The sequence below is a fragment of the Erythrolamprus reginae genome, unplaced genomic scaffold, assembly GCF_031021105.1.
Source record: "Erythrolamprus reginae isolate rEryReg1 unplaced genomic scaffold, rEryReg1.hap1 H_5, whole genome shotgun sequence".
NCBI classification, from domain to species: Eukaryota; Metazoa; Chordata; class Lepidosauria; order Squamata; family Dipsadidae; genus Erythrolamprus; species Erythrolamprus reginae.
In genome coordinates this window covers 1,279,703-1,300,225 of record NW_027248506.1, presented here as the reverse complement: position 1 = coordinate 1,300,225, position 20,523 = coordinate 1,279,703, and the positions used below count along the sequence as shown (strand labels likewise).

At 39.3% G+C, this 20,523-nt stretch overlaps 1 protein-coding gene across 6 annotated transcripts in view; it reads right to left on the bottom strand.

The window, feature by feature from the left end:
• LOC139155723 (serine-rich coiled-coil domain-containing protein 1-like) overlaps positions 1-20,523 on the bottom strand; it is a 311,155-nt gene that overhangs the window by 32,386 nt on the left and 258,246 nt on the right. For all 6 annotated transcript variants that reach the window (XM_070730987.1, XM_070730985.1, XM_070730991.1 and 3 more), the window contains one exon: positions 12,341-12,424. In XM_070730987.1, coding sequence (XP_070587088.1) covers positions 12,341-12,424 — 84 coding nt within the window. The remainder of the gene's footprint in view (positions 1-12,340; positions 12,425-20,523) is intronic.

Here is a 20,523-nt window from a genome sequence, read left to right as displayed (position 1 = left end):
GCTCTTCTCCTGGGTCCCGCCAAACGACATTGTTTAGTCGACAGGACCCGGAGAAGGCCCACTCTGTGGGACCTAACCGGCCACTGGGATTTGTGTGGCAGAAGGCGGTCCTGGAGGTATTCTGGTCCGGTGCCATGAAGGGCTTTATAGGTCATAACCAACACTTTGAATTGTGACCGGAAACTGATCGGCAACCAATGCAGACTGCAGAGTGTTGGTGTGACATGGGCATATCTTGGAAAGCCCATGATTGCTCTTGCAGCTGCATTCTTCACGATCTGAAGTTTCCGAACACTTTTCAAAGGTAGCCCCATGTAGAGAGCGTTACAGTAGTCGAGCCTCGAGGTGATGAGGGCATGAGTGACTGTGAGCAGTGAGTTCCGGTCCAGGTCGGGCTGCAACTGGTGCACCAGGCGAACCTGGACAAACGCCCCCCTCGCCACAGCCGAAAGATGTTTTGGTTCCATAATGAGTAAGCTTCTGTTTTTTTGTTTCAGTCCATTGCTGGTCTGAAGCTTGGGACTTTGAATTCACAGTCTCAAAGACCTAACGTAGTGCCTTAACTACCACACAGGAGTGACTCTCATAAGAACATAAGAAGAGCCGTGCTGAATCTGGGCAATGCCCATCGAGTCCAGCATTCTGTGTCCCACAGTGGCCCACCCATTGTCCATGGGGATCTTGAGCAGAAAGAGAAGGCAAGACTCTTCCTTTCCCTTGACCCCCAACAAATGGGACCCAAGGGAATCCTGCCTGCCTCAACCAACATAGAAGCGGCACATGGCCATCCCTTTCAATAACCATCGATACACTTGGCATCCATGAATCTGTCTAATCCTGCCTTGAAGCTCTCCAGGCTGACGGCTGTCACAACCTCTTCTGGAAGTGAATTCCATCAACCAAGGACCCTCTGGGTGAAGAAATATTTCCCTTGATTTGTCCTCACTTTCTTATCTGTGAGCTTTAGGGAGGGGCCCCTCGTCCTAGTATTGTGTGATGGAGAAAATATTTTTCTCTATCCACCTTTTCTATCCCCTGCATGATTTTATACCCTTCGATCAAGTCACCCCTTAAACGCCAACAATATCCAATACTTTCTAGAAAGTATTTGAATTCAAAATTGTCCAAACTATAAAAACTAAGAATTGTTATGCAACATGATTATTTTCATATCTTTTCAAACATTATACTTCCCGGTTTGTTGTGATTTGAATGTGAAAGCCTAAAACAGGCTTTGAATATTCTGGAAGTATTTTTAAACAAAATCTTTTGTTTTGAGTTTGAAGCAGTGGCTTGTTGTTTTATTTTGTTTTATTCTTTTGTTTTGAGGATTTGTTGTCAGAATAGTTGGAGTAAACTGTTTTTTATTTTTATTTTTGTAATATAAACTTAATTCAACATGGTATAGATTCAGGGTCTTTTTTCAAAACCCCATGAAATTGTTGTGGTTAGCTCTGGCCCAGCTCCTGCCCCAAGGACTGTGGATGTGGGGGAGACATCCCCATGCTGCAGGCCTGGTTTGCCCCCCGGTGGAATCTGCTGATGAAGGCTCCTCTGACCAAGAAGACATGAGTGAGGAGAGTGGGGCAGACAGCTCAGAAGGAGATCAATTATCTAGCTCCTCCTTGGATTCGGAACAAGAGTTAATGATACAGCCACGCATGCGGAGAGCGATGCATAGGCAGCAACAACCGAGAGATTATTATCAAAGAAAATGAGGGCGCCTGTGGTTGGGTGGGGCTGGGGTCATTAGTGAGGCTGCTATAAAGAGCAGCCTGTGGGTTTGGCCATTGTGGAGGATTATCTGATCGTTGTGTTTCGTGACTGCTTTACTGACTTTGACCTTTTATGTGCTGATTTTTCCCCGCTTTGAAAATAAACCAGAGCAAAGTGTGTTTCACTTTGTGAAAGAAGAAGGACTGTGAATTGCCTCACAGCTGCAAGCTAAGTATCACAGGACTGATAAAGGACTTGTACAAATTACCAGTTTGTTTGGAGACGAGGGCTCTTGGCTATACCAAAAGAGAGCTTGGTTTAAGTGAATTTTCATTATAAAGAACATTGTTTTGAATTTTCAAACGTTTGTGTGTCTGAAATTTGTACTTATGAATTTTTGGGAGGATTCTACCAGAGAGTCCGACAGAACAGAAATTATTTCTTGCCTGAAGAACCAGGCAAGAATGTGACCTCAAACATGCACTTGGGAATGGTTTCTTGCCATTTTGATCCTAAAACATAGGAATGTCCAAAGGAAACTCTCTAACTCAACCAAATGTACATGGATAATAAATAGGAGATATTACTAATATAAATTAGATAGCAACAGACTGAAGCATTTCCAACTTGATAAATTAAATGTTATGGCCAATTAAAATGAACAGTCACAGTCTGATATTATGTAATTATATCATCAGATAATGATCCATAATACCATTATAATAAATTCATATACAGTATAGCGGAAATTATAAAAGGTTGAGCATAGTTAATGAAAAAAAGATTCTATACTGTTTTAAAACCAAAACCAATAAGCTGGTATAAGCAGTTCAATAATACAATATTTATTTGGAACCCTTGCATTATTATTAGTGTAGGAGGAAGGTTTAGTATTTTAATCAAGCCTATTGACTAGGAGTAGCAGATTTGAGGATATAAAAACTTGAATTATTTCCAGGAAGCAGCAAAGTTTGAGTAGCTCTTTGTTCTCTTTTAATAATTATTTTCAATTTTGCAACTCAGATCTGCCATAGTGTCCAATATTTTGCAACGCGGATCAGCCACGGTGTTCAATATTAATTTTGAAAGTTGTGCCTTCACATTTTTATACAAACAGTTTTCAACGCTCCATATTTATTCAATTCGATTCAGTTTGCTCAATTTAGACAGTCTCCAACTCTCCAGATCTTAATATAAACAGGACAAAGAAATTCAATAGCTATAATTCACAATTCAAAGTGTTGGTAATGACCTTTAAAGCCCTACATGTCATTGGACCAGAATACATCTGGAACCGCCTTCTACCGCACGAATCCCAGCGGCCGATAAGGTCCCATCGACCAAACAATCTCGTTTGGCGGGCCCCAGGGGAAGAGCCTTCTCTGTAGCGGCCCCGGCCCTCTAGAATCAACCCAGAGATTAGAACGGCCTCCTTGTCTTTCGCAAATTACTCAAGACTCACCTTTGTCACCAGGCATGGGGGAGTTAGGATATTCCTTCCCCTATGCCATTACAAGTTAGGTATGGTATGTTTATGTGTATGTTTGGTTTTTATAAAAAGGGTTTTTAGTTGTTTTATTAAATTGGATTGTTACATGTTGTTTTTTGTCATTGTTGTTAGCCGCCCCGAGTCTGCGGAGAGGGGCGGCATACAAATCCAATTAATAATAATAATAATAATAATAATAATAATAATAATAATAATAATATAAAATAGAATGTGCTGTTTGAAATACCAAACTTTATCTTTCCATCACCACTAATTTATGAAAAACAGCCATTACAGAAAAGAGCAGTTCAGATGTGATTTTTCTAAGCCACCTGTTAAAGAATTCTGCAAAAGATTTTACTCAACATATTCTACAATTGAAGTGAATATATGCTGAGTAAGACTGAAATGTAATGGTTGGTAAATCATTCAACCTATATTAGACTATTATTTATATTTGCTCCAAGACATTTTAGATAAAGAGAGATGGATTATGTATTCAGTTACATTTCATTTTCATATGTTTCTGTCAAAAATCGATTCAGTCCATCCCCTGCATTAAACTGCTATTCAGTGAAATGCATATAATGTCCATTAGTCTCCTCTTCCATGATAAACCCATCCATTAATTTAGGGCATTTTTTGTATCTTACTCTCTATGATTACAAAAAATGCTGGAGACAGAAGCTGTGTTGTTTCAATGTAAAATAATTCCAGGAAATGCAAGTAGTCATATTTACAAATAAATTCAAAATGCTTTAAGTAGGTGCTTTAACTTTCAAGGTATTTCTGAAATGGATCACTAGCTAAACATGTATACAGACATACACATTCTGTAAAAGACCTTGGAATACTAATATCGAATGACCTAAGTGCTAAAGCCCACTGCAATAATATCGCCAAAGAAGCCTCTAGAGTTGTTAACCTGATCCTACGCAGCTTCTGCTCAGGCAATCTCACTCTACTCACAAGAGCCTACAAAACTTTTGCCAGACCCATCCTAGACTACTGCTCATCTGTCTGGAACCCATACCACATCTCAGACATCAACACCCTTGAAAATTTCCAAAGATATTTCACCAGAAGAGCCCTTCACTCCTCCACTCGAAACAGAACATCCTACGAAAATAGACTAACAATCCTGGACCTAGAAAGCCTAGAACTACGGCGCCTAAAACACGATTTGAGTACTGCCCACAAGATCATATGCTGCAACGTCCTACCAGTCAATGACTACTTCAGCTTCAACCGCAATAACACAAGAGCACGCAACAGATTCAAACTTAATACAAACCGCGCCAAACTTGACTGTAAAAAATATGATTTCAACAACCGAGTTATCGAAGCGTGTAACTCATTACCGGACTCAATTGTGTCAACCCCTAACCCCCAACACTTCTCCCTTAGACTCTCCACGATTGACCTCTCCAGGTTCCTAAGAGGCCAGTAAGGGGCGTACATAAGTGCACTGGTGTGCCTTTCGTCCCCTGTCCAATTGTCTTTCCTTTCTTTCACCTATCTTATATATTCTCTTCCTTTCATATATCCTCTCCTCTAAGTTCACTTTCACCCTCTTTTATATTATCACATGTCTATTTTTCTTCCTATGTATTTGTGTATTGGACAAATGAATAAATAAATGAATAAATAAAAATAAACATCATATTTAGAGGAAGGGATTTCTCGGCAAAAGTCTTTCAGATGAAATACCGTCTTCAGTTTCTAAGGAATATTTTAAAACTCATTAGAAAATAAACACAAGTTATCAATTTTCACTATAGTAGGCCTAATACTTGGCTAGACAATTACAATTGGAGATATTCATAACACTGATGTATTATTGTCCTCTCCCAGACATGCAAACACATATATTCCCCACAAAATGTTCATGGGTATATTTTGGACATTTACAAGTGAATGAGGAAATAGCCATCCGTGCAAAGTTTCTCACTCAATTGCACTCATTTCACACGAGCTCACTCATTTATGTATGTGAGCAAAGGAATAGCGAAATAAATGCATATGAAAATAAACAAAAATATAATATAGTAACGGTGTCACTAATGCTGTTCTCAGTAGAGTGGTACTTCTACTTACGCACTTAATTTGTTCCGTGACCTGGTTCTTCAGTAGAAAAGTTTGTAAGAAGAAGCAATTTTTCCCATAGGAATCAATGTAAAAGCAAATAATGTGTGCGATTGGGGAAATCACAGGGAGGGTGGAGGCCCTGTTTCCTCCCAGGAGATTCCTAGAGAGGCCCCACGGAGGCTTCTCCCCGCCTTTCTGGCCCTGTTTCCTCCCAGGAGATTCCTAGAGAGGCCCCATAGAGGCTTCTCCCTGCCTTTCCGGCCCTGTTTCCTCCCAGGAGATTCCTAGAGAGGCCCCACAGAGGATTCTCCCTGCCTTATCCGGCCCAGGAGATTCCTAGAGAGGCCCCACGGAGGCTTCTCCCTGCCTTTTCCGGCCCAGGAGAATCCTAGAGAGGCCCCACAGCGGCTTCTTCCTGCCCTTTCTGGCTCAGGAGATTTCTAGAAAGGTCCCACGGAGGCTTCGCCCTGCCTTTTCTGGCCCGTGAGATTCCTAGAGAGGCCCCACGGAGGCTTCTCCCTACCTTTTCCGGCCCAGGAGATTCCTAGAAAGGCCCCATGGAGGCTTCTCCCTGCCTTTTCCAGCCCAGGAGATTCCTAGAGAGGCCCCATGGAGGTTCTCCCTGCCTTTTCTGGCCCAGGAGAATCCTAGAGAGGCCCCACGGAGGCTTCTCCCTGCCTTTTATGGCCTAGGAGATTCTTACAGAGGCCCCACGGAGGCTTCTCCCTGCCTTTTCCGGTTACAGTTTCGGAGGCTCAGGTTTGTATCTAGAAAAGTTCGTAAGTAGAGGCGTCCGTAGGTATAGGTACCACTCTATTTCAAAGCCGTTAAAAAAGAGAACAATGCAGAAAGGTTGGAATAAAGAGACATCCTGTACCTCTTGCCTTATATATATCTGCAGAGAGCTAATTTATGATTCCTCTGTGCGTCGGAAAGGTGACGCATCCTTGCAGAGTGCAGTCAAGTCATATTTATCTAAATCTGTAAGAGGAATCACCCAGGTCTTTTAAAGCTAACATTCTGTCTTCTGACATCAGAAGACTAGCATATGTAGTGCATTATTATTATTCAAGCGATGTTAGTCCCGGGGTAACATCTCCAGAGGCCCTTAAGGGCAGCCGTTTATTGCTGGTACACTCCTGCTACATTATTCCTATGCAGATATGTCGAAAGGAATCATCATCAGATCACAAGTTGCTTCCTGCCCCTGAAAGGCATGACAATTCCTTATCTACATCCGGCGCCAAGTGGCACAAAAAATGTCAGCACTTTGTGACAGAGACTTTAAACTAATGTGCAGAATCACCTCCGCGAGTGCACGAGAATATTAAAGATTCTATCTGGCTGTCAGCTTTTCATCAAGGCTTCCGAAAGCACAAGGAATCGGAAATTAATCCACATTGTGTTTCTCATTGGATACTGTCATCTTCCCACTCCGGAATATCTTGCAGAGTTCACTTGTAGAATAATTGCTGCTGAGATAAGCCTTTTTTTCCCCCTGGACTATGTGCAATTAATTCTCTCCGGTAAAAGGGAGGGAAGGAATTTGACACTTTAATAATGTTTAAGCATAGCTAATCTCTTTCTTTTCTACTCAGATGTTGCCTAAATATGGAGAAGAAAAGAAGATTTGAAACTACTTACAGCTGTCTCTTCTTATGTAAATCGTTGAAGGACCTGTAATAATCTATCATAAACACCCAAGATGAAATAATAGAAACCAGGACTAGCAAAGAATTACCGTAAAGATGGCTGCACCTGTTATGGTTAGCTCTGGCCCAGCTCCTGCCCCAAGGACTGTGGGTGTGGGGGAGACATCCACATGCTGCAGGCCTGTTTTGCCCCCGGTGGAATCTGATGATGAAGGCTCCTCTGACCAAGAAGACATGAGTGACAGGGAGGAGGAGAATGGGGCAGACAGCTCAGAAGGAGATCAATTATCTAGCTCCTCCTTGGATTCAGAACAAGAGTTAATGATACAGCCACGCATGCGGAGAGCGATGCATAGGCAGCAACAACCGAGAGAGTATTATCAAAGAAAATGAGGCCACCTGTGGTTGGGTGGGGCTGTGGTCATTAGTGAGGCTGCTATAAAGAGCAGCCTGTGGGTTTGGCCATTGTGGAGGATTATCTGATCATTGTGTTTCGTGGCTGCTTTACTGACTTTGACCTTTTGTGTGCTGATTTTTCCCCGCTTTGAAACTAAACCAGAGCAAAGTTTGTGTCACTTTGTGAAAGAAGAAGGACTGTGAATCGCCTCCCAGCTGCAAGCTAAGTATCACAGAACTGATAAGGGACTTGAACAAATTACCAGTTTGTTTGGAGACGAGGGCTCTTTGCTATCCCAAAAGAGGGCTTAGGTTAAGTGAATTTTCATTATAAAGAACATTGTTTTGAATTTTCAAACGTGTGTGTGTCTGAAATTTGTACCTGTGAATTTTTGGGAGAATTCTACCAGAGAGCCCGACAGAACAGCACCATATAATTGCCCTGAATATAACCATTACGCTTATCAGAATCTATCGTATAATTAGACAGTCAAAAGCCAGGCATTTAATACCATTTATAAAACAAACGTTGAACTAAATTTACTTCTCTAATTTATCTACCTTACAATAAAATGGATGTGTCCCCCATTTTGTTTTAAAAAAATAACAACTAAGTTAGAATAATGACAGAGAGATAGCACAAATGAATGCTGTCATAAAAGCTGAGAATAATGCCCAAAGATTAAATACAAAAAGCAAATGATTACATTAGAAAAGTGTATGCTAATTTAAAGAGCATAATGCTTTACAAATGAAATGGTACCGAGTCATAGGGATCACCATTAAAACTGTATAACCAAAATGATGATATCCAGTTATACATCTCCACCCCATGTTCAGTCAGCGAAGCAGTGGAAGTGATGTGCTGGTGCCTGGAGGCTGTTGGGGTCTGGATGGGTGTCAACAAACTCAAACTCAACCCAGACAAGATGGAGTGGCTGTGGGTTTTGCCTCCCAAAGACAATTCCATCTGTCCGTCCATTACCCTGGGGGGGGGGGAATTATTTCCGCCCCCAGAGAGGGGTCTGAAACTTGGGGCGTCCTCCTCGATCCACAGCTAACATTGGAACATCGTCTTTCGGCTGTGGCGAGGAGGGCGTTTGCCCAGGTTCGCCTGGTGCACCAGTTGCGGCCCTATTTGGACAGGGAGTCATTGCTCACAGTCACTCATGCCCTCATCACCTCGAGGTTCAACTACTGCAACGCTCTCTACATGGGGCTACCTTTGAAAAGTGTTTGGAAACTTCAGATCATGCAGAATGCGGCCGTGAGAGCCGTCGTGGGGCTTCCAAGATTCGCCCACATTTCTACAACACTCCTTGGTCTGCACTGGCTGCCGATCAGTTTCTGGTCACAATTCAAAGTGTTGGTAATGACCTATAAAGCCCTACATGGCATCGGACCAGAATACCTCCGGGACTGCCTTCTGCCGCATGAATCCCAGCGGCCGAAAAGGTCCCATAGAGTTGGCCTTCTCTGGGTCCCGTCGACTAAACAACCTCGTCTGGTGGGACCTAGGAGAAGAGCCTTCTCTGTGGTGGCCCCGGCCCTCTGGAATCAACTCCCCCCTGAGATTCGAATTGCCCCCACCCTCCTTGCCTTCCGCAAGATGTTAAAGACCCATTTATGGTGCCAAGCATGGGGGGATTAACTTCCCCCCACCTCACCTTTTCTGACTTAAACATTTGAGATTGGTGTGACTGTTTTAGAATTGCTAGTTTTTAACAATACAGGTTTTTTTTTAATATAGTTTCTATTGGGTTTGTATTTATTGTATTTTATTGTTGCTATGAGCCGCTCCGAGTCCTCTGAGAGGGGCGGCATACAATTCAAGTAAGTAAGTAAGTAAGTAAGTAAGTAAGTAAGTAAGTAAGTAAGTAAGTAAGTAAGTAAGTAAGTAAGTAAGTAAGTAAGTAAGTAAGTATGTAAGTAAGTAAGTAAGTAAGTAAGTAAGTAAGTAAGTAAGTAAGTAAGTAAGTAAATAAATATGTAAATAAGTAAGTAAGTAAGTAAGTAGGTAAATAAATAAATAAATGAATAAATGAATGAATGAATAAAAAATGCATACGTGAGCTGGAGCTAACATAGGGCAACGGCTCATGTGCCCTTAAATATGGCTGGGCGTGCTACCTGTAGCACACGTGCCATAAGTTCACCGTCACTACCTAATAAACACAGTAGAAAAAAATACTGAACCCAAAAGTGTATTTTTCCTCTTTTTACCAAGACAAAAGTCTGTGACAGGTTACAATAGACAAATAAATTGAAAATAGATTGGCATAACACTCTTATAACCAGCTCAATATTCTAAATCAAGATCTAATTATGTATTTGTTCCATAGGGAAGCAGGGGAAAATTAACTGTCCAGTTTGGATAAATGAAGTGGATTGTCAGTCTCGCTTCCACGGATGTAGTTGCTTTACTTAATAATTCATGGCTCATATTTGACAGATACTGTTGAGCAGACAAGCACAGCAACTGTTTTGATTTTCACTGATAGGGTATCTCAGTCAAAGGAAAGTAGGACGTTTTGTACTAAGTTTTCTTAAAAGTTTCTTCCCAAGAGCCCTTCTTCTTTCTTGCACTTAACATATGTATATGTATGCATGCACATATATTATAGTACATATACTGTATATACACACAGATACACATACAAATGTATACAGTCCTTCATGCCCTCATCACCTTGAGGCTCGACTACTGTAATGCTCTCTACATGGGGCTACCTTTGAAAAGTGTTCGGAAACTCCAGATCGCGCAGAATGCAGCTGCGAGAGCAATCATGGGCTTCCCCAAATATGCCCATGTCACACCAACACTCCGCAGTCTGCATTGGTTGCCGATCAGTTTCCGGTCACAATTCAAAGTGTTGGTTATGACCTATAAAGCCCTTCATGGCACCGGACCAGATTATCTCAGGGACCGCCTTCTGCGGCACGAATCCCAGTGACCGATTAGGTCCCACAGAGTTGGCCTTCTCCGGGTCCCGTCGACCAAACAATGTCGTCTGGCAGGTCCCAGGGGAAGAGCCTTCTCTGTGGCGGCCCCGACCCTCTGGAACCAGCTCCCCCCTGAGATTAGAACAGCCCCCACCCTCCTTGCCTTTGGCAAACTCCTTAAGACCCACCACTGTCGCCAGGCATGGGGGAATTGAAATATCTTCCCCAGGCCTATACTGTTTATGTATGGTATGTTGTGTGAATGTTTTTTTAAAATTATGGGGTTTTAGCTTTCTAATTATTGAATTTGTATTTTACACTGTTTTTCTGTTGCTGTTGTGAGCCGCCCTGAGTCTGCGGAGGGGGCGGCATACAAATTTAATAAATAAATAAAATAAATACTGTTCAAAAAAATAAAGGGAACACTCAAATAACACATCCTAAATATCTGAATGAATGAAATATTCTCATTGAATATTGCACAACAGCCCATGAAATTGATTGTCAATCAGTGTTGCTTCCTAAGTGGATAGTTTGATTTCACAGACGTTTGATTTACTTGGCGTTTACTTGGAGTTATATTGTGTTGTTTAAGTGTTCCCTTTATTTATTTTTTTGAGCAGTGTATATACAGACTTTCATTCATTTCTGTTTTTTATTCACCAAGATACCACTCCAAATTAAAATGAGCAATCAATGTATACTGAAAAGCACATGGATATTTAGCATAAATTTACACAGGAGTATCAATACATTCTCTTAATTAGAGCAACATACATAGCAGCTGGTCAGAACACTGGTTGATAGGAAACTTATTTTTTTTCTGTTCTTGTTTCAGTTTCAGATTTCAGTACGTTTATAGATAGTCACTTAATCAGTTTTACTAGCAGCAAGTGTAAAGTATATACAGTACTGTTATATGAAAACCTGAAAAGCTTCTGAAATTTACACTCTGTATATCCGTGTATTTCCTGCAGTGGGAGCAGGGGAGAATCCTTTACTAAATGATTATATATTTTTTAAATTTTATTTTATTTTGTCCAATACACAATGAGGGTTTTAGTGGGTATATATCTATATACACATAGTAAAATACATGATGAAGGTTATAGAGGAGATACTCATAGTAAAATATATCTAAGAAAGAATAGAAAAGAAGGTATAGGAATAGAACATATCAATGAAAGAATAAAAGAAGAGATGTAGGAATAGAAGAAAGGTATTTATTTATTTTATTTATTTATTTTGTCCAATACATAATGAGGGTTTTAGTGGGGATATATCTATATACACATAGTAAAATACATGATGAAGGTTATAGAGGAGATACTCATAGTAAACTATATCTAAGAAAGAAGAGAAGAGAAGATATAGGAATAGAACATATCAATGAAAGAACAGAAGAAGAGATATAGGAATAGAAGAAAGGTATTTATTTATTTTATTTATTTATTTTGTCCAATACACAATGAGGGTTTTAGTGGGTATATATCTATATACACATAGTAAAATACATGATGAAGGCTATAGAGGAGATACTCATAGTAAAATATATCTAAGGAAGAATAGAAAAGAAGGTATAGGAATAGAACATATCAATGAAAGAATAGAAGAAGAGATATAGGGATAGAACATATCAATGAAAGAATAAAAGAAGAGATATAGGGATAGAAGGAAGGTATAGGAGATATAGGAGAGCAATAGGACAGGGGACGGAAGGCACTCTAGTGCACATCAATAGAAGCACCAACAAATCAGCATATGTTAGGTAACCGTCACTATATTTGCAATGCAAAATGCAGAGAAAATTGTGGCTTGTCTTACATCAGGGATTAAAGGGAACTGTCGTTGTAGGCTTCTAAAGCAAACAACCTCCTTTGACTTACCTGCCACATTGCCCTGTCAGAAGTTGACAAGTTTCCCAATTTGAAAACTGCCTAATATGACTGCAACGTAAACACATATTCAACCTCTATTTGTCTGCGTGTCGGCCCCAGCCAATAACCATCCCAAATCATACATCCCAAATCAGAAACAAACACTGTTTGTCACTTACCAGCTCTTCGTGAAGTTGGGAAATGAGCTCATCTTTCTCTTTTAGCTGGAGCTTCAGAGTCAGGCATTCATCTTTCATTATGTCCTATAATAACATCAAAAGAGGTGTTACAAAGGGCTTAGCACTTTCCCCCCTGCTCCTCACACGACAATGTCACACTGTGGCAATAATTACATCCAAGTAATGAATCTCAGGGCTTCCTTTTCATGTGTGATATTTCTAATAGCATATTCTGTTAGTAATACAAATATTGTAACCTAACGCCGCCGAAATACAAGCATATTATGTGAACCAAACTGTGAACGGGACCGTTTGTATTAGTGTGGATAGTGTGTGTAATTTTTTTAAGCCCCTGCAGTGCTCTGTGGACAAGGATATCCAATCATACAGCCAATCTGGCTTGGTTTTCTAGTCATCTCCTCTTTTCAGAAAGTTATGGACGTAATCAGTTTTATTATATTGTTTAGTAGGGAATAGAACAAAGTCTGTAATAAAATATTGCAAGTGGAACTTGCCATAATATTTTGCAAAGTGCTTTCTTTGATGTAAGATTCTGTGCAGGAAACTTTGCCCTCTTCCAGATTTATTCATTCCATAATAATAGTAGTAGTAGTAGTAATAATAATAATAATAATAATAATAATAATAATACATCGCAATCCCAGGAGACAGCAGAATTGAGGAGAAGCAGCTAGAGAAATTAGTGAAATACGAAGATCTAAAAATCGAGCTGCAACGACTCTGGCATAAGCCTGTGAAAGTGGTTGCAGTGGTACTTGGCACGCTGGGCGCAGTGCCAAAGGATCTCAGCGGACATTTGAAAACCATCGGAATTGACAAAATCTCCATCTGTCAATTGCAAAAGGCCACTTTACTGGGATCGGCAAACATAATTCGCTGCTACATTACGTAGTCCTGGGTGCTTGGGAAGCGCCCGACTGGGGATGAAATACGGAATCCAGCATAGTGATCTCGTTTGCTGTGTTGTACTGACATAATATGTGCCCAAGCATTTACTTTATTGAATAAATACTTAAGATAGTGTTACTCAATAGTCTACCAGTAAACAACCAAGAAAGAATATAGTGAAATGAGTAGGAAAACTTGTGTATATATGAGACAAGACACTGACTACAATATAGCAACATCTTTATCAAAAAAGCAGCCGGGATGAGCAGGGAAATGTATGTCTAACTTTGAAAGAACTAAGAAAAAAATAGCAAATACCAGAAAAACGGAGGTGAAGAACAGGTTGTAATTTCGGAGACTGCTGTCTCTTAGCCATTACTGTCAAATGCATCGCAATTTGTTATGAAAGCTTTTAAAGCAAAGGAGAAAAGGAATAGATTCCGATTTAGGCGAGGGGGAAAAAAAATACTTTGAAATATGAATTCCACTACAGAAATTTGTCAGAGAAACCTGTCTTCTAAAAATTAGCCACGGGAGAGAGGGCGAGTGAAAAGGCTTGAGCACTGCAACCGTGTATGATTTCACATCTGACACAGCGCCATTATAAACACCCTCAAACATCCACCAAAGGAGCAAGCTGCTTTTGAAATATCTATTCGGTGGTTCTCAAGCTTTCTAATGTTGTGGTGACCCCCAACCATAAGTCTAGCGCCAATTCTCCCAACAGAGCTTTAAGCTGATTGGCAGGGAGGTCAGAGGGACACCCCGACTGTAAACGCCTGATTGGTGGGATTGTAAAAATATGTTCCAAGGTGCCAGAATTAGAAGCTTTAGCTCCTGTTTTTTCCCTTGGTCTTAAGCGACCCCTGTGAAATGACCCCCAAAGCGATCCAGACCCCCAGATTGAGAACCACTGATCTATGTAAATAAAAATGGAAGCGTTCATTCGTTCAAAATCTTAAATCTCCAAAGGTTCTTCACTGATTGCTTTGAAATTTTGAAACAACGTTCCATTCAAATATCTGTGTGTTTTTATATATTATATAGATGCCGTGCCACGTCTGGCGGGACCCAGGGGAAGAGCCTTCTCTGTGGCGGCTCCGACACTCTGGAATCAACTCACCCCGGAGATCAGGACTGCCCCACCCTCCTTGCCATTCGCAAACTCCTTAAAACCCACCTCTGCCATCAGGGCATGGGGGAATTGATTCCCCCGGACCGTTCCATTTTATGCATGGTATGTCTGGGATGTATGATTGCTTTTATATTAAGGGTTTTAAATTGCTTTTAATCATTGGATTTGTACTGTGCTTTATTGTTGTGAGCCGCTCCGAGTCTTCGGAGAGGAGCGGCATACAAATCTAATAAATAATTAGAACAATTACTAGTAATGCTGCGTGATAAAGGAATGTGAAAAAGGCAAAAACACCAAGAATCAATATAACCTTTTTTTCTGTCTATTCAATAGAAAGCGAGTTAGGTATGTTTTATTATTATCTGTATAAAAAGAATTTATATGCATTAATATACAATGCAAAACATTAAATATAGGTTATTAATTAAATCACTGGTCTCAATACCGCTAAGAACCAAATGTTGGCTGTCAATAGAGCCAGCCATAGGAGGGGAGGGGTGACAAAATAGATTCGTCTTTTTAAGTTTCGTGTGTGTTCTGCACATTGTTTAGATGTAAATGTATTGTCAGTTGTTATTGTTTTAATGTACATTTGTAAATAAAAATTATTTTTAAAAAAAACAAATCTAATAAATGAATGAATGAATGAATGAATGAATGAATGAATGAATGAATGAATGAATGAATGCCTGTGACAGGTAAAAACAATTTAGGCGCTTAAAACAGGACCTTCTTCACCGATTGCTTTGAAATTGAAACACAGTGTTGAATTTTATGCACACATGTTTTTATATACCTTCTATTATATAGAGGTCACACATGCGACAGGTAAAAACAACAGCAATGAAGCTGTATTTCATTCAGGGAAAGACCATCAGATACAGGAAAAGGTCACCACCAAAGGAAAAATCAACCAGTATTTCAGACATCAACTGTAAGCAGAATGAAGAGTTCTTATTTCCTTCACTTCAAGTAGCACTAAATCCTCCAATTGTTGCTCAATCGTTATCCAAAATCCTGAATTTACAAATCCAGATACTGCCTTTGTATTACAGTGGAACCCCGACATAAGAGCTGCTCTACTTAAGAGCAACTCGAGATAAGAGCTGGGAGGGGAGAGATATTTTTGTTCTACTTACAAGCCCAAATTCGAGATACAAGCGCCAAGGAGCTGTCTCATGAAGCCGAACGCTAACTTCCGCGTTCGGCTTCAGGAGACAGCTGCGAAGCGGCGCGCGTGTTTTAAAAGGTTGCAGCCGGCCTGGGGGGCTCGGGGGGGGGGGCTTGCAGCCAGCCTGGGGGGCTTGCCAGCACCCCCCTGAGCCCCCCAGGCCGGCTGCAACCTTTTAAAACACGCGCGCGGCTTCGCAGCTGTCTCCTGAAGCTGAACGCGGAAGTTAGCTCTTTTTCTTTCTCTCTTTTACCTTCCCTTCCTCTATTTCTTCTTTTCTTTCTCCTTCCCATCTTCTTCCCTCCCTCCCTCCCTTCACTCATTCCTCTCTTACTCTCCCCTTTCATAAGTTTCCTTGCTTCCTTCCTCTGTTCCTGTCCCTTCCCTCTTTCCTTCCTTCCCACCCTCCGTCCATTCATTTATCCCATTCCTCTCTTGATCGCTTAAAGTCGGTCCCTGGTGCAAAAAGGGTTGGGGACCTCTGTCCTACAGGATTGGGTGGCAGAGAAGTTGAACATATGTAAATTTAAAAGTTTAAGAAAGTTTACAAGTTAAGTGAAAGAAACTTAATTATTCATTTATATGTACATGTACATTTCTTCATTAAAAACTTGTCTTTCTGCATAATTTAGACTAACTTTGTGAGTTTTTTGAGGGCTGGAACCAATTAAAATTATTTACATTAATTCCTATGGGGAAAAGTCATTCGAGATAAGAGCTGCTCGACTTAAGAGCCCAGGTCAGGAACGAATTAAACTCGTATCTCGAGGTACCACTGTATTATGCAATAGGCATCAAGTTTAGAAACTCTTCTATATAGGGCAAAGTTATTTATTTTCACAGTGAATAGCATAAGACTTATTATTAATTTCCTAAAGGCATGTTTAAACAACTAGCTCAGCAAGCAAAGATATAACTTCATCTTCTTCTGTATTCTCAATTTATGTTTATCCGATGCTCTAAAATGATTTACTGCTATCAACCAAGACAAAAAATATACAGTATTATTTATCTTGCTCGGTTTTTCAAAACAGCCTAAAGCAAATAAGTTCCCTTCACATTTTATTTTCAAATAAAGGATTTAACTTAATAGCTTTCTTCAATTGCACTTTTTTTAAAATTCAAAGTATATATTTGACTCATTTTACCCAGATTTTCTATACTGCTATACCTTTTAATAGGTCCAAAAGTGGATTTCCTGAGCAAGAGTGAGCCGATTAATAAGCTCGTTATAATTCATTAAGGAGTGTTGTGTGGATGGCTGCCTACTTTAATTAGCTTTATTACAGGACAAAATTGCTTCATATGCCAGGCTGAACGACAAACACATTTGGAAAACATCAGAGTAATAATCAGACAAAATATGGACCATTCATTAGACAACCTGTCTAAAGTCATTAAGAGCAAGAAGAATATTAAAGTGATGGACATCCCAAAATTATTAAATACATTAAATAATTTTTATATTAAACAATTTTTCAGATCCAATTATTCTTGGACAAAATGAGCAGTCACAATTTTCAGAAAGACGTCAGTTGCAGGAAAGATGTTGATATGATATAAGAGTTGTTCTTTCCATAATTATAGCACATGTTGACAGTAATAGCAGCTCAAAATTTAGAAGATCCCATTTATTCAGATAATAATCCCTAATGCAGCTCCTCAATGACTCCCTTCAATGGAAAATATAATTAGTAACTGGAAGCTTTAGAAGTGTGCATGTGTGAATTTTCCATTGTTGTGTTGGTCATTAAAAAAAACCCACAAGGACTTCTTGAAGAAATCAATTGAACCCTTCAATTCTCATCACAGAAAAAAGTGGCTTTGCTGAGAAAGTTTCAGATTGCTCAAATGGCTACTTTTTCTTCCTTCTAGCAAACAGGCAATAAAGTTATTCTTTATAAGATTGACACATCCAGTCAAAAGAAAGAAAAAGAAATGTAGGAAGCTAGGTAGATAGGCAACAAGACCCAAAAATAAGTTGTAACAGCTTTAGTGGAATGTTTATTATGGCTGCATATTTTCTAAGATATATAGGGAAAGCAAGTAGGATGCTTGGCTGCATAGCTAGAGGTATAACAAGCAGGAAGAGAGAGATTGTGATCCCGCTGTATAGAGCGCTGGTGAGACCACATTATATTATTGATTGATTGATTGATTGATTGATATTGATTGATCGGACTTATATGCTGCCCCTCTTGGGGCGGGCTCAAACGTATCAATAAAACACATCTAAATCCAATTAACATAAATAATTGGTTAAAATATTCTAAACCCCCCCTCCTCAACATTTAAAAATCAATCATTCAAATAGACACAACAAACACCCTACATATTCACTGGTCAGAGGCTGGGGTCTAGTGACCCCAAGCCTGGCGGCATAAATAGGTTTTCAGATTTTTATGAAAGGCAAGGAGGGTGGGGGCAGTGCGAATAACAATAATAATAATAATAATAATAATAATAATAATAATAATAATAATAATAATAACAACTTTCTCCCCATATTTTGAAAGATGTTGATTATTGTTGTTGTTATTATTATCTACAATTGTATCACAGTGGACAGTTGTTTTGCCGGATTTAGCATTAATTACTAGTCGAGCCCCATTCAGGAGCCTAGTTCTACTACGACTACTACTACTACTAATAATAATAATAATAATAATAATAATAATAATAATAATAATGTGAATTGAGATTTTATAATGAAACAGATAAACCATATGGAATTTGGACTAATAATAATAATAATAATAATAATAATAATAATAATAATAATGTGAATTGAGATTTTATAATAAAACAGATAAACCATATGGAATTTGGACTGCTATTAATAATAATAATAATAATAATAATAATAATAATGTGAATTGAGATTTTATAATGAAACAGATAAACCATATGGAATTTGGACTAATAATAATAATAATAATAATAATAATAATAATAATGTGAATTGAGATTTTATAATAAAACAGATAAACCATATGGAATTTGGACTGCTATTAATAATAATAATAATAATAATAATAATAATAATAATAATAATGTGAATTGAGATTTTATAATAAAAGAGATAAACCATATGGAATTTGGACTAATAATAATAATAATAATAATAATAATAATAATAATAATAAGCTCAACTTTTCCCAGTCAGATAACTCAGCACAACAAGGCATCCCATATTATTTTATTACAGGCATTCTCACAATAACTCACAGTTATGATGCCATTCTTCTGCAGTGTAATCTTTCCCATTGTGCAGGTAAAAAGAGGTTGAATTGACCCAGGCTCTGAGGTGGAGCATCCACATGCTGGCTGGCTTAGTGAAAGAGTGAAGACAAAAGACCCTCTGGAATGTTCTCTCCAATTACCCCTCAGAGTCAGAGCCAATAGGAATACACAAATGTGGTCACAGGTAGAACTACATTACCCAGAGTGCAATCTCACTACATTTCGCCTAATGCAATATCTTAAAGAGACATGCCTAAATACAGTCCAACTATCTCTGTCTCTGGGGACAGCACAATTGTTATTATTATTATTATTATTATTATTATTAGTAGTAGTAGTAGTAGTAGTAGTAGTAGTAGTATTAGAATTATTAGTATTATTATTATTTAGATTTGTATGCTGCCCCTCTCCAAGGACTCAGAGTGGCTCACAACAATAATACAACATTTATAAATATAATGTTAAAAAACGATTTAAAACCAATTATTATAAAAAAGAGAAACAATCACACAACCTAACAAACCATACATAAAACCATAGTAGCTGGGGGTATATTAATTTCCCCATGCCTGGCCACATAGATGGGTCTTCAGGAGCTTACAAAAGGCAAGGAGGGTGGGGGCAGTTCTAATCTCCGGGGGAAGTTGGTTCCAGAGGGCCGGGGCCATCACAGAGAAGTCTCTTCCACTGGGGCCCGCCAGACGGCATTGTTTTGTCGATGGGAGCCGGAGAAGGCCAACTCTGTGGGACCTTATCAGCCGCTGGGATTCATGCGGTAGAAGGCGGTTCTGAAGTTATTCCGGTCCGATGCCATGTAGGGCTTTATAGGTCATTACCAACACTTTGAATTGTGACCGGAAACTGATCGGCAACCAATGCAGACTGTGGAGTATTGAGGTGACATGGGCATATCTTGGAAAGCCCATGATGGCTCTCGCAGCTGCATTCTGCACGATCTGAAGTTTCCGAACACTTTTCAAAGGTAGCCCCATGTAGAGAGCGTTACAGTAGTCGAGCCTCGAGGTGATGAGGGCGTGAGTGACTGTGAGCAGTGACTCCTGGTCCAAAGATGGACAGGGATGAAAGCTTATATGTATGAAAATTTACTATTGACAGCAGCGAGTATCTGAATTTATCTTATTAAAATCTGGTAGGCACGCCTTTTTACTTTTTCCATGAATTCTTAAATATTCGTATTAGAAGAACTAGTAAAAATAAAGGGCCCCTCGAGGCGAGCTTGACTGCTGGTGGTGATTGTAAGCATGCAGCTTTCTTGGTACTTTTACAGAATAAGCTTGCCTGTAAGCTTAATTCCCTCTTCCAGGGGAGCCTATTTAGTCTAAGTGCATGAAAAAATTACATTAAGCTAATGATCTTCTATAAATCCATTTTCATTTGCTGGGAGGTAAGAATTTCCTTGGAGTATCCTCCCATGAAAAAAGGAACTGTGACATCCCGAGAGCACAGAGTAGAACAAGAAACTCATGTCCTAGTGGGAATAGATTTGGGCTCTTTAAAAAACAAAGTAGTAGAGCAATGATTTTCAAGATTTATTATTTTTTTTTAAGGCTGATTCGGATGGTTGATTTAGCTACAAGTTACTAAAACAAAAGTAGACCAAACTTTAACAGAATATCTATAAAGGTTTAACCAAAGATATTCTCTGAAGAAAAATCAGTAACTTTTCTATTTTTCACAACACAACCCTATAATAGGGGCGTGCAT